Source organism: Aphis gossypii, chromosome 1, assembly GCF_020184175.1.
Source record: "Aphis gossypii isolate Hap1 chromosome 1, ASM2018417v2, whole genome shotgun sequence".
Taxonomy (NCBI): domain Eukaryota; kingdom Metazoa; phylum Arthropoda; class Insecta; order Hemiptera; family Aphididae; genus Aphis; species Aphis gossypii.
In genome coordinates, this window is record NC_065530.1 from 24,057,336 (window position 1) to 24,072,146 (window position 14,811).

The following is a 14,811-nucleotide window of genomic DNA, read 5'->3' on the forward strand; positions in this document are numbered from 1 at the left end:
TTCGTATTACACCGAGTAAATGTAAAGAAATTGAATAGTTAGGTATATTATAAGACAATATTTGTCATAATAATACGCGAGTATAATAATAATTAGCAACTTTACTCTTTTAATAATTATTAATATCATAATAAAACTAAAAAAAAAATTATACACTTATATTAATAGGTAGGTATTATAGATAAAATATAACTGATACATTATGATACGTTATAGCCTATAGGCAATTAGGATATAGGTAGCATAATATACCAAGTTTATAAGAGATGACAAAATTGCAATTTATAATACTTATAAAATGAAAAAAACTGTAATTTAAAAGTTGGAAATTATGATTTTAGTTCATTGATACGATTATACGACTAAACATAGTACCTATAGAAAAAGATACCAAGTAAAAACGCTAATATCGCGTAGCGGTCGTGTGTACTATTTTAAGTAATAAAGTAGGTATCATTAAATATTTTCCGATACTAATATATTATTGTTTTTAGTGGTTATGTATTATTTTATATTTGTATAATTATAAATAATCTATAACTATATACTATTATAAAGCTGAAGAGGTTTTTTGGGTTGAACGTAATAATGATGATCTCAGGAACTACTGGTTCGATTTTAAAAATTCTTTTTGTGTTGGATAGTGCATTTGTCAAGGAAGGCTTTAGGCTATATAACATTATTAAGTTTTTTATACCTATTAGCTAGTTATATTGTACATTATACCAGAGAAAATGGTACAATTAAATATTAAATAAATAAAAGAAAACTCTTAGATACCTATTAGTCTTGTTAATATTATAATTTTTAAGAATATAAATAATTATATCATATGTTATACTATACAAAAAATATATTGCACTATTACTTATGTATTTAAATTTGCCTACTAATTTAAAGAGAGCTATGTGTTTACATTACTGTTAAACAAACGCAATCCAAACTTCCAAGGAAAATACTTGATACTTTATTAAAAATATTAAATTGGAAAAACTATGGTAATTCCTTTGCGATAAACTACCTCCTGGATACTAATAATAAAGACTTTTTAAAACCATTAGAAATAACCATAAATGCATTTTATCTTTATTGCTAAAAAAAATATATAATTAAATATTTTTATGTCCATAAATGAACAAAAATCCGAATGGTCAACCTAAATAGGTCTTATTTATAAAACTGAATGCATGAGAACCAATGCACAGATCGTTATTTGAATGTCCAAAATATTTCTCAGTTTTAAAAAAGTGCTGCAGTGAGCAGACTATGTTCAATTGAAGACATTTTATTCTTTAGAAAAAAACAATAAAAGATATTAAATTATTTACGATGACTGCAATTTAGAAAATAAAGTCTAAAGAGTAACAAGTAATAATCAACCATAGGCATATTAATATATAATAAAATATATTATAAATATATTAGATGTGTACATTGTCTATGCACTCAACAGACATCGGAGAGTTGCAGTCTGCACACTGCAGTTGCATTTTTAATTTGAAATTTAAGTTATGATGAATGATAATACTATCAGAGTTACTTGTTATCGAACTTGAACTCAGTGTTGCCTAAGAGAGAATCTTAAAAAGAAATTTCGAATACATTAGGAGTATCATTGCTTAATTTACGGCGCTAATGTAGAATTTATTATATTATAGTTAAGAAAACCGTCTTAGAATGTAGACAATTGTTCAATGGCCTATGTTAACTGATGACTGAAAAAGATGCACAACAAAATATCTATAAAAAAAAATAGTTTCCTATGTTACAAATTATTAAAACTTTTAAATGACATCTTACAGACTTTGTCGCCTAACCATATATTCTGACTACAATCGTGGTATAGACTATCGAGTAATAAAATTATATTATTTTACTCTATAGACTATTATAGTAAAAAACAAATTCAGATTAAAAATCTAATCAATAGATATCTATTTTTTTCTACATTGTGTATAAACATAGATAATATAATATAATATATATTATATATTATCTATGTGTATAAAAGGTTTATTTTTTTTTTTATAATGTTATCATAGAATATAATATCGACATCGATTAAATTTTTTCTTTTCAGACTACTGTCGTGCCGTGCGCCGTTTTTTACTCCATGATTACGGCGTCGGCTACATTCCGTCCTCACCATCATTCTCTCTCTGTTAACGTTTCGGTCTGTCCACACATGAAAACGTGCTTCAAGACCCATTTTTTGGCGACTGGTAAGTGAAATTTATATATTTTTTGGTTCTTAGCTCTTAACTGCTGGTTAACAGACGCTGTTTGTTGAAATCCTTTCAAATAATGTTTTGAATATTTCTCGGGAACGTGATTTTCACGAATCATAAAGTAGCTTATCAGACCATGTTCGTTCAGACTCGTCTTTAGGTTATGGTGCTCGTGGTTTTCAAATTGTATGTGTCAAAATTAATGGTAAACATATCGGACCCGACTTTATTTATACTCGGTGCTTTATAATTTGTTTTTTCGTTTTACTTGATCTATTAGCTCTTGGCTACCATTAATCGCGTACCTACCACTAGTGGTATGATTTATACTCAATATACGTCTAATGCCTGTCTACGTCCTCATTTTAACAATTTAACATTTAACCAAACATTAATTTGTTAATTTTTTTCAGATAATACTTGATTTTGTTTTAATCTTTCAAATAAAGTCAAATAAGACAAAATGCCTGTAAGTACTATATTAAACACTAATTGTTATTGAATTAAATTAATGTATTGTGTTATAGTTAGCTAAAGATTTGCTTCATCCTACTGCCATTGAAGAACGCAGGAAACACAAGTTGAAGCGCCTTGTTCAACACCCAAACTCTTTCTTTATGGATGTCAAATGCCCTGGATGTTATAAAATTACAACTGTATTCAGTCACGCTCAGAGCGTAGTTATATGCACCGGATGTTCCACAATTTTATGTCAACCCACTGGAGGACGAGCTAGACTAACTGAAGGTACATTATAAAATTATTTATTTATTACTTTTTAATACCTACTTAACGTTTTTTTAATCTGGATACTGACATAATATTTTATGAGTGAAGTTAGATTTATACTAAATCGAGTATTGTCTAAAGTATTTTTTATTTTATGCAGTTTATTTATTCTATAAATTTAATACAATATTTCCTACACATATGTTATATAGCCAAACACATACAATATGTTGTAGCCAACATTATTAAATAGATATCTGACAATTTGTGCAAAAGCCTCTTAAGTATAATCTATAATTGATGTTAATTTAATTAATAGTTATAATTTTATAGATACTTTATACCCCTTCTAGACAAAAAATATGTTAAGGGCTCATTTCCCAAATAATCCAGCAGCTTTGGTTTATGGAAATGATCTCAAACAAGTGGCCCATAATAAATATTTATATATTTATACATTTTAATTATTTTAGGTTCAGTATTAAAATAGAAAAAAAATGTGGTTTGCTCTAAATCTTTTAAATAATATATAATTTAGCCCATTGGTAGTTTAAGTTTGAAATTACTGGTCTATGGGAATACTTATAATAGGGTGATGTTTGAGAATGCATAAAATAATTTTATTAGTTCTCTTACTGAACAAAATATAAGTTGTAGACCTTTTTTTTCTTACCATATTAATTTCTGGGACCTCTGCTATTGTGATCGATTTTTTTTCATTATTGAAAATTATATACTTAACCTATTGAGCATGATTAAGTATCAGTCTACCACCATGTCCATTATATGCAGTTGGCATTTGATGAGATCCAAACTCTTATCCACCATATATTATGGTGAGTAGCACAGTGTAGGAAGTAATTTTGGATGCATGACTGGTCATGCCTTTAATATGTGGAGAGTATTAATTTTTTTTTTTGATGGGTAGGTAATGGTTTGTTTCAAATATTTTTATGTTAATTGCCCAAGTAAAAAATAAAGTGTTTTATTTTAACATTATTGAATGATAGGTACAACATTAATTGTAATACTTTCAATTGTTAGATATAAACAAATACCCAATAGTTTGGATAATATTTTTTTATTAATCTTGAAAGCTTATTAATACATAGATTAATTATTAATTTTCATAGTTTATAATTTTATTTTTATTAATTCTTAAAGAAGATATTTATTCCCATGCACCTTGTTAATATTAATAATTATGTTAAATTATTACTTTGTTCCAAATTATATTATACGTTAAGCAGATAATGAATTCTCTAATAATTGCTTTTAGGTGATGGCAATTAATGTTAACTGTCGAAAATTAAGTTCCATCATTGTTTAAGATATGTTAGAAAAACAAAATGATGTGAACTTATAAAATAACATATAAATGTTAAATTTTTTAATATTTTGAAATCTCTAAATTAATCAGTATATTACTATTTTTATCTTATCTTAATTTCAAATTTTATGTTTCAGGTTGTTCTTTCAGGAAGAAAGCTTATTAAGACCCTTGCTCCTGTATTTTAATGTACAATATGAATATGCGTTGAATAATAAAAACATTAAAAAAAATTCATTCTTAATTTTAATTTTTTATTATTTTTTTTTTCTACACCTTCTAAATAATTTGGGTTTTATTTGACATGTTAAACTAATAATGTAAATCTTAAGATTGATTTAAAAACTAAGATTCGTATGCATTTAAATAATTTTAAAATGTTATGTATGTTTGAAAAAATAGTATTAACATTATAAACATTTTGTTATCCAAAAATAACTAAAGAATTATTCAAGTTTTTATTGTCATTTATCTTATGCTTAACAACATATCTTATTGATAATTCATATAATTTTAAATTTTGAGGAGATCAATGAATGTGTTTATTTTACAATGATGTATGTGTTTTTTCCCCAGTAATGTGTTCTCATTACCTTTTGAACCAATAACGATGATTTAATTTTTATGAATTTAACACTAAATTATATTACTACTTTAAAATATCGATAAAAACCCGTGAGATACCCTGTATAAGGAGTATTTCACTTTTAAATTTTATGTACTAATTTTAAAAATAGAGTAAAACAATTATTTTGAAAATAAAATTTCTCAAACAATGACATGGTGGGTATGAGCAACATGTGTGGTGTCTAACACAAAAATGAAATTTAGTAATTGTTTTATTTTTATTTAGTTTTAAAAAAAAGGAAGTATATAATCACTCCTGTACAGTTGATGACAGTAAACATAGTGACAAGTTCAAGTGTATTTGATTATTGTTTTCAAATTCGTTATCAAAATTAATGGGGAACAAAAAAACATTTTAAATTAGTATAAATGTCAATTGTAATATGATTTATTCGTTTTTGAATTAACTGAAAGAAATCAATTTTGGCAAACTGGTTTATTGTAAATACCTGTTTTTCATTCATTTTTTCCCTTGACAATTATAAAAGTATTGAGAATTTTCACTTTTAATACCCAAAATATCAATTTAATTTACTTTTATATCAGAAAATATATTATAAAAACCCTATCTTCACCAAAAGATAAAAAAAACATCATAAAATCAATCACTCCATTCAAAATCTAAAATCAATTCTTCAAGCATTTATTTGATAAAAAAACATATCATCACTACTTATCATATTTACTATCCATACCAATTTGTATGTACATGGAGGCCATAGTTAATGTTAATGCCAATAACAGTTATTAAATTGAAATATTGTATATATTATATAATCCACTTAATTATTGTTATGTTGCATAAAACCAACATACAAGTAGGTATAGGTATTTAATAATTTATAATATAAGTATCAAATTTTGCCTAATATTAAAACTAGGTAATTCTTAACAACACAACATTTTTAATGTACAATGAGCTGTACATCGTAATACAGAGACCATAGTACCATACATGTCGGTTAAGAGTCCTTTTTATTTAAATAAATACTTAATTATTCAAAAATTAATTAAAAAGATAATTTTTGAGAATAGGTAACAAACATCAATGTTTTAAGTTGGGTAGGTTATAAAATGTAATGTACCTAATGTAGGTATAGAGAAAGTAAGAACTCTTACATATTATATTTCTTAAAATTATTAGGTAAGTATCTTCTTCCTTAGGTATCAATGAAGTTTATTTAAAATATATATTTAATTTAAGCTGTATTTTATCATGTGTCTAATTAATACTTAATACTTGGGTATCTTATTTTAGATAACTGACACCTAAATTAAATGTATTCATACAATTTTGATAAATATTTTCATTTATGGAAATTAAACAATACAATAAAATTACCTACTTAATTGTTAACTTAAGTAGGTACCTACCAATTTAAATGTAATAATATTTTTTCAAATTAAAATTTTAAAAACTAAAAGCTCATCAATTATACACTTGATATTATTTATATCTATTTATACACACATTATTATTAGTTTTCATGTTACCTATATGATTTTTCTAATTCACCAAGTTAGGTATGTAATTCTTTTAACAAATAATTGTCGTCCGTATATAGGTACATATTTGAAATTATCATTATAAACTTGAAATTATTTAAGAATTAAGAAATAATATTTACCAGGTTGGAGGAAGGAGAATTGGTATTTTTGTTTTGACCGTTTTGAGTACTGTCGTTACCTGTCACATCTGCGTATGATTTGTCATTTGTGTTCGTGTGTGAAAAACCTGTTGGTTGGCTGTTAAACTTTAAATGCTTTGTCCACGGATTGTATATTCATTTGATATTATTATATGTGAAATTCAGCATAGTATTTTAATTTAGATAATAAATAATTTTTCTGTAGTTTTCTGGGGTGTTAGGTTGGAGTTTATGGTGGATGAAAGTAGTTTACAGTTAAACTGTCAGAAAAGTTTATTATTTCCTTAATGAATATTGGTGGTGGCAAATCTTTTTCCTCTGTGTATGTGTGGAAGAATGTTATGACCCCTGACTTTGCGTATTGAAATAAATTTGAGACGACGAAGGTAAAGAATATGCATGTTTGAAGATTGAATAATACTTCCAGGATTTTTTTTTATTTGAATTTTGATTTTTATTTCATTCGTACTTATTTTTATATGGTACGATGTTTTTAATATTTTTGAAGTTTCTTCTAACTTACTAAAAAAAAAAAAAAAGTTTATTACGCCATACATACTTAAATAGTTAAATATTAACCATACATTTATTTTATAAAATTCCGAACGTTGAGTTTTTTATTGCAACGCATATCAATCTAATGAATACTTAAATATCAACTATAAAATAGTAAATACTAATAATTGTTTTTCTAAATGTCGATAAAAAATTCCTCGAAAATCTAATACAAAGTTCTTCATTAGGAGATCATACTGGAATTAAAAATATAAAAAATAAATATTTATAGTTAGTATAAATTTGGACGAAATCGCATATTTAAACTATTGTTTCGTTACAACTTAAAAACATAATTTGTGACTTTGTGAGAACTTAAAGCTTTTATAGTTTTATTATGAATTCACTTTAGTTTATACACGGAACAGACACACTAATATACTACACGACTGTCAAATGTTGACAGGCGACTCATAAGTCGAATATGACGAATTCATGACGATTGTTGTAAAAATGTGAAAAGTAAACCGATTAAACAGTGGCCTGTGAAAGCTCAACTCACAAATACACAACAATTAAGTTTAAATTAATAAAGTCGTGATTTTGGTGAACAATTACCCGCGTTTCTATCCTGGCTTACCAGTGTCGCCAACGCACCGGTGCGCCTCGACCGTTGCGTGCCGATGCACGACGGCTGTCGTAACCGCCGTTACCGTCAGTGAAAAATGCGCACCCGGTAACCCGGCGTCGGCGCATCGGTCGAATACCATATACCGCTGTCCGTATTCGTACGCTTCGCTGATAACGTGCTTTGTTTACGTTTGTCGATATCAGTGTTTTGCGTATTGATAGTAAAAAAAATAAAATAAAAAAGTAATAATAATAAATTACTCGTTATACACACACTAACACATATATACGGTTATTATATTATTATATTATTATATATATAAGTAGTGTACACGGTACTATCATTATTCGGTAAAAATATAAATCGCGAATTTTGTTATTAATTTTTAATTATTTTCTCCCGAACATCGGTGCCCTGGATCACGCCTGGACGCCTGACGTTTTGCCTGTCGACCGATGTCCGTGTACCATTCGTGCCTCACTAACATCGGATCGCACCGAAGGAATTTGACATCGTTGTTATTGTCAACAATTTCGTGATCATTGTCATTGTAGTAGTGTTCAGCGAAGCAAATTGGTGCGCTTTTAATTACGACTTCAGAATTGGTGAGAAAAAAAAATATTTGTGTTTTGTTGATTTTTGGACTGACATGATCATTACTATGAACTTGTGTCGTCCGAGCTTTTTATTAAAATTGACACTGTTCCTGGTGGTATATTCCAAACTTTTCGTTATGTCACCACTCTCGTTATCTTAATCTTTGTATAAGTGACCGTATTTATTAATTTTATCATCGTTGATTTACAGAAGGCGGAATGTGGTAACCAATGATATAATTCAACGGTCAAAGCGATGCAGAATGTATTTTCCCGGGACATGTTTTCAATGGGTACATTTGACGGAGGAGTCAAATGTAATGGACATGTCCAACTACCTGGACGCACATCAAAAAAAGACCGCAAGGGGTGCAAAAAAGAAAAAATTGAAACTGTATTAAAAAACAGGTTTATTACTCCGTCAAAAGTTAAGCCACCTGTGATTAAATTGCCTAAAATTAATGTTAAAACTAAAAATCAAGTCATTAAGCCAGTTGAGATAGTGAAGAATAACAGTACGGCTGTCGATCCTGTGGTGAATAGACCAAATCCAAATCTTAAGGATGATGTTCTGAAGTTCAAAGAACTATTGTGCAATACTACATCTCCAACACCTCCTCCTGTTGATGTTCCAGAACAAGTTAAAGATCGTTTGCCCACTGTATTAGAATCTTCACCAAAAAAGACAAAAGCCAAAAAACGAAGTAAAAATAAGGCTGAAAAAAGTGTGTCCAGTGGAAACAAGAAACCTGACAAAATAGATCCTTTGAATGTAAATGATAAGAACCAGCTAAGCTGCAATATAATTACTATTCCGCCTAAAAGAAAATATGCCAAGTTGAGTAATTGGCAAAAAGATTGTGGAACCAGACATGAAACTTTGCAGAGGATATTGAGAGAATTTGAAAAAGAAGCTAAATTGAGGGAAAACCTATATCCTTTAGGTAAGTCAATTATTTATTATATGATGTTGGTTATATTTTTGTTAATTACGCTTAATTTATTAAAAGTTTTAAAAATTTATCTTTTATAGATTTAGTTTCATCTGATAGTGAGGATACTGATGGTCCATTAAATTTAGAGTTAGAGGATGCACCGTATCAAAAATTTTGGTTACCTTCCGATCAAATTGAATCTTTAGATCGAGATGCTAAAGTGAATAACTTGAGATCAGTACTTCGGCGAAGGTTTCATCAAATATCTAACCTTCCTGATAACTCACCATCTCCTGATTTAGTATTAGCATTGACAAATGCTATACGAAAAGATCCTATTTGTATCAACCAAATAGTATGCCAAGAGTCTGATTTTAAACCTAAATTTAAAAGGTTAATAATAGTTATTATATTAAAGTTATTTTCTTTGTTTATTTTATTAAATGCATGAACTATTATTTTAACTAATTACTTCATACTAAAATAATTGATTTTTAACCAAATAATTGTATTTTATTTTTATTTTTCAGTATTGATGGTGTGTCTATGGTGCAGCAAAAATGTTGTTTGGAAAGATGTCACCATCCTGCTATACCATGCACTCGTCATTGTTTTAGACATATTTTACGAAATGTTGACCAACTCCTTTTTGAACACTGTTCTGCACGAACTAATCAAGGTCCGTGTACCAATGCTGTGTTTAATATTCGTGATGTACAGCCATTGTGCTTTGACCATTTATACTCTAAGGACACAATAATTCCGGTGAGTTAAAAATAACCATGAATACTAGTCAGTAATTAATTTACATTAAAATGAAAAATAATTTTAGACCGAGGAAGTACCTGTTGTCAAATCTAAACCTCGTAAAAGGCCAAAGAATGCTCCATTTAATAAGCTGTCAAAACGTAATAAAAAGAAAAAGCAACCGCCTAAATGTCCTCTTGAGCCTCCACCTTACACAGAGACTATCGAACCTAATACTATTGAGCCAATTACTTGCACTAATGATCTGCCTCAAAATATCAACTGTGATGTTACGTCACTTTACTCATCTGTTGCCAATCCTGATATCTATTTACATCCTGGTAAAGATAAATTCAGACTAACTAATAAGATAGAATGGACTGAAAATGCGTACTTGGGGAAAATATTAATTGTTGCCTTTATCATATATTATATTCATTAAATAAATTATATTTATGTTTAGAGGTAGTGCTTGAGGCTTTTAACTATCATTTTCCTCTAAATATAAGTTTCTCATAAGCCTCAATCAACTCAGTGATATATTATTCACTTACAGTCTATTCTATCTTGCTTTATAATTTATTTCATTTAAATCTTAAAAAATAATAAAAATAAATTATATTTAATAGTTGGTAGTAATATTATTACACACGAAGTGGAAGTTGGTGATGAAGTACTTGCTGGTTTAGATGCAGCTGATTTAGCAAGTCATGCATCGCGACTACTGGATGATCATGATGATATTACAAGTGTGTTCAGTCAAATTCCTGTAGATGCATTTAATGATCTCTTTACTGGTAAGTATTTATGATAATTAGGTTTGTAGTTAATAATGTTGATTTATAATTTTGTATTATAATTTTATTCTTTTTAAAGTTGATAAAAATGGACAGTATGTACCTTCTCGTGAAGAAACTGAAGAATTAGAAAGAGCATTAGAGGCTGTCGACATGGATGTCAGATCACTTGAAAGATTGTCACAGTCACACATGGCCAATATTTTGGATCCTGCTTCATTACTAGCAGACTTACCGATACCTCCTTTTTCCAGCTCATAGCAAATCCAAGATGTTAACATAACAAAGGTAATTTTATGAATAAAAATTATTAAAAAATAACTTAGGTAATTTCTTAAAAAAAAAAAAAAAAAATACTATTAGTTAATAAATTTATATTTATTTCAAATTTCCTTTCTTCCCAAATCTTTATTATTATTTCCTAAATGTTTGTGATAAATAGATTTAAAGAATTTCAAAATTAATTTTTAGTCTATAACTAGTATTTTATGTTCTTATTAAAGTTCAATAAATTTTATGACTTTTAGTGAAAATAATGCATATTTACTATTTAGTGTATCAAAGAATTCGTAATAAATGTCTATTTGTAAAAATACATTATTAATACATTTTGATATTTAACAAAAACAATGTATATTGCTATTGCAGTGAGATTAAAAAAAAAAAAAATTGAATTATAAATACAATAAAATTGAATTAAACGTATACTGTAATCACTTATGATTAGTATGTGATATGATCCTGATTACATTAACTATTAGTTATTCTTAAAACTTAACAGTATTTTACCGTTAACTTAATTAATGTACATAGAATTGTAATAATATACAATTTATCAATATAAGAATCTTATTGGCTAATTTTTATTTGTTTAATTTTAAAGTTAAAATAGAACAAACCAAATATAATTTTAAATTATAAAAGCGAGGAAAATGTGTAATGTGAATATGTGATAGCCATAGTTTTTACAACCTATTATTTTTAATTTTTGTTGTGTATATTTTATTTAGGTTGACTAATAATTTAAGTATATTTTTATTTCTATTATAAAAAGTTCAAGTTATTGGGTATTTTTAGATTTAATTAATTAATTTTTATTTTTGGAAATTAAATGTATTATTGTATATTTTTGTTATTAAATCACATTAACATTCCGAGCGTTATATCAAATAGTAATCAAATTTTATGCTGTTACCATTATTTTATTATAACTACATATTATTTATTTGACTTATTTTAAATTAAAAACAATAATACATTTTAAGTGTCAATATTTGTTAACTATACTCTTACAATTCATTCAAACTTAACTTAATATCTTACCAATTTATACTTGTCTTAGACTTTAACTATATACCATCTCACATTTAACATAGCATCTTTGACTTTAAAGTTTACTTCAAGTATGTTGAAATGATTTGATAGTGTTTATTTTTATATTAATTAACTCAAGTAATTGTGAAAATGTTGACTTTACAACTCAATTGGAAATTTCTTGTTTACTTGTCAAATTTAGTTGATGATTTTCTATTATTAATCTCATGATTGATTGTTCAATACAAACAATATGAATATAAATTATTAAGGTTAATTATTAATTATTGTATAACTTACTGTAAACAATGTTTAATAATAATAATTATTATTAAGTATTAATTATGCCTGTTAATTAAAACAAAATAATAATGGTACATTTGTGTAAGTACCCAATTTAAAATCAATATATATTCATGGATTTTTTTTTAGATCAATATTTTTTATTGGTTTAGGCACTAACTACTGTATAATTAATAATTATATATATATATGTAAGGCTAGGCAAGTAGAGTAATATTTTTATCTCATTAAGTTATTAGGTAAAGATAAGGTATATAAGTTAGATTTAAAGTTAAAGTTTGCTTTTCTTTTTTTTTTAACTTATAGTTTTGGCAAGTTAAATAGAACAATTAGAAAAATAACTTCTCAGTTAAAAACCTTTTTCCTTTTTTTTTCTTAATTTACAAACCATGTCGAAGTACAATAAACAAATTTGATATTATTCACAGAAAAACAAAAATATCTATTAAAAATAATACATAATAAGATTGATTGACAGAAAAAATTATTTTGAAGTTCAATAATAGAACCATAGTAACAGAAGATATTAATTTTTGGTTATAATGTTTTTAAGAGATCAAGTCAACAATACCTCTTTATACATTGAAACTGTCAAACTGAGTTACCTGGCAATTTTTTTTTCAAAGATTTGAAATGAATGTGGTTGGGTAAGGTTGTAATTCTCTGTAAACACGTATACAGTTGTTTTTTTGTACATTATTTTGATCTCTAATGAAATCCAGAACTAGTGTAATCAACACAGTCTTCAATTTATAATACTTCTGTTTCTTTTCATTTATTTTTTTTTAGTATAAAAACAATAATTTGTACAAAACAAAATATATTTAAAATATATGGGATAAAAACAAATTAACTTAACGTGACTATAAAATTAATTAATTGATTAATAACTGCATATCATGGAAAACAATTTAACTCGTTAAGTTAGAAGTTACTTTTTATAAAGATGTAACTTATTTTGTAACTTACTTAAAAGTATCTTGTTGTGTAATTTAGTTAAGTAACTAAACTTTAACTTTTTAACTTATTAATGCCCAGCCTTGAATATATTTATAAAATTAAACTTTAATTTACTATAAATTGATTGTTTAGTTGGTTGAATTTTAAATAGATTACACAGAAATGTATATCTAGTTTTTAATTGTGTTAAATTAATTTTACAATAGTTTCAATAATTTATTTTTAGACAAATCTGTAAAATATCACAAATATTTTTTATTTGTGATTATATGTTTGTTAAATGAATTCTATGTCCTAAATTAATATGTTTGAACTGTTCATAACAGAACTATTATACTTGAACATTTTTCAATATAACTGCTGTTTTCTTAATGTAATTATTTTAACAACTTAATTAGTATTCATAATACTTTTTTTAAATAACATTATCATTAAAAAAAAAAAAAAATAAAAAACAAAATCATTAATTTGTGTGTTACACATGTATAAAATTAAAAACGTGTTTTGCTCATTAATAATTTAACTAGTTTTATAAAATGTTGACACCCTGTATGTTTTAGTTTTAAAATTTTCTGTTCCATAAATGAGAAAATAAATTTATATCATCAGAAAACAGTTAAGTTATTTTATTTTTATGCATAGGGTTAAATATTTATGTAGATATGACCAATATAAACTGGCAAGTTAAAATATAATATCGTGTTCCAAATAATATTTTATTTCGCATTAACTATTAAACAAAATTAAATTTTCATTTATATTGTTTCAGATAAGAGACTTAAACAGGTGCACAGATTAGTGAGAAGAGAATTAAAAGTAAATAATTAATATATAATAATTATGACAAAAAAAAAAATTAAAAAAAAAAGTAATTCACTTATGATTAGTTGGCATTATAATATAATTATTTATATAATGAAATTCAATAACCAACTGGTAAGTTTGAGCAATACTCAATCGTTTTTGAGTATAAGGCCGCTAAAAAGCTTGTAGAGCATAGTTGTGGTGTTATTGATAAAGTTTTTTAAAATAAAAATAAACAATGGTATTTAATAATTTATTATCTAGGAATTTTAACAATGTGTATACCTACTGCAATGTACATATTTAGAACATTGTAAGCCCAAAACCATTATACAATTTTTTTTCTTACCCAATAATTTCTCAAGACTAAACATATTGTGAGCCTCAATTTCGGTGAACTACTTGTACTTTTGTTGAATTAATATTATATTATTATGTAATTTCTTAAATTTAATGATAATACAAGAAACACAAATGTTTTGTATATTACCAGTTGCGCATTCCATTTGCGACTGTAACATTATATATATATATATTTTTTTTTTTTATCAATATTTAACATCATTTATTACTATTATTTATTTTTTTTATATTGTTCAAGTGTACTCTTCCACAATTATGTAAATATATAGGAAAGTGGCAACTTTTGCATTTTATTTTCTTCTT

General features: G+C 26.1%; 2 protein-coding genes across 3 annotated transcripts; both read left to right on the plus strand.

Moving 5' to 3' along the window:
• The first annotated feature begins 2,065 nt into the window (after positions 1 to 2,065).
• Positions 2,066 to 4,524, plus strand: LOC114124087 (40S ribosomal protein S27). 2 transcript variants are annotated; one of them, XM_027987257.2, is made up of 4 exons: positions 2,066 to 2,222; positions 2,642 to 2,697; positions 2,756 to 2,975; positions 4,425 to 4,524. In XM_027987257.2, the coding sequence occupies exons 2-4, from the start codon at positions 2,692 to 2,694 to the stop codon at positions 4,451 to 4,453; spliced, it is 255 nt and encodes an 84-aa protein (XP_027843058.1). In that variant the 5' UTR covers positions 2,066 to 2,222; positions 2,642 to 2,691; the 3' UTR covers positions 4,454 to 4,524. The 2 variants fall into 2 exon arrangements, with proteins under 2 accessions (XP_027843058.1, XP_027843059.1); XM_027987258.2 differs by lacking the exon at positions 2,066 to 2,222 and adding an exon at positions 2,396 to 2,545.
• A 3,386-nt stretch (positions 4,525 to 7,910) lies between these two features.
• Positions 7,911 to 14,801, plus strand: LOC114124073 (INO80 complex subunit D-like). Its single transcript, XM_027987239.2, has 8 exons — positions 7,911 to 8,294; positions 8,497 to 9,229; positions 9,319 to 9,613; positions 9,751 to 9,985; positions 10,053 to 10,308; positions 10,597 to 10,764; positions 10,844 to 11,052; positions 14,111 to 14,801. The coding sequence occupies exons 2-7, from the start codon at positions 8,542 to 8,544 to the stop codon at positions 11,023 to 11,025; spliced, it is 1,824 nt and encodes a 607-aa protein (XP_027843040.1). The 5' UTR covers positions 7,911 to 8,294; positions 8,497 to 8,541; the 3' UTR covers positions 11,026 to 11,052; positions 14,111 to 14,801.
• Positions 14,802 to 14,811: the final 10 nt, after the last annotated feature.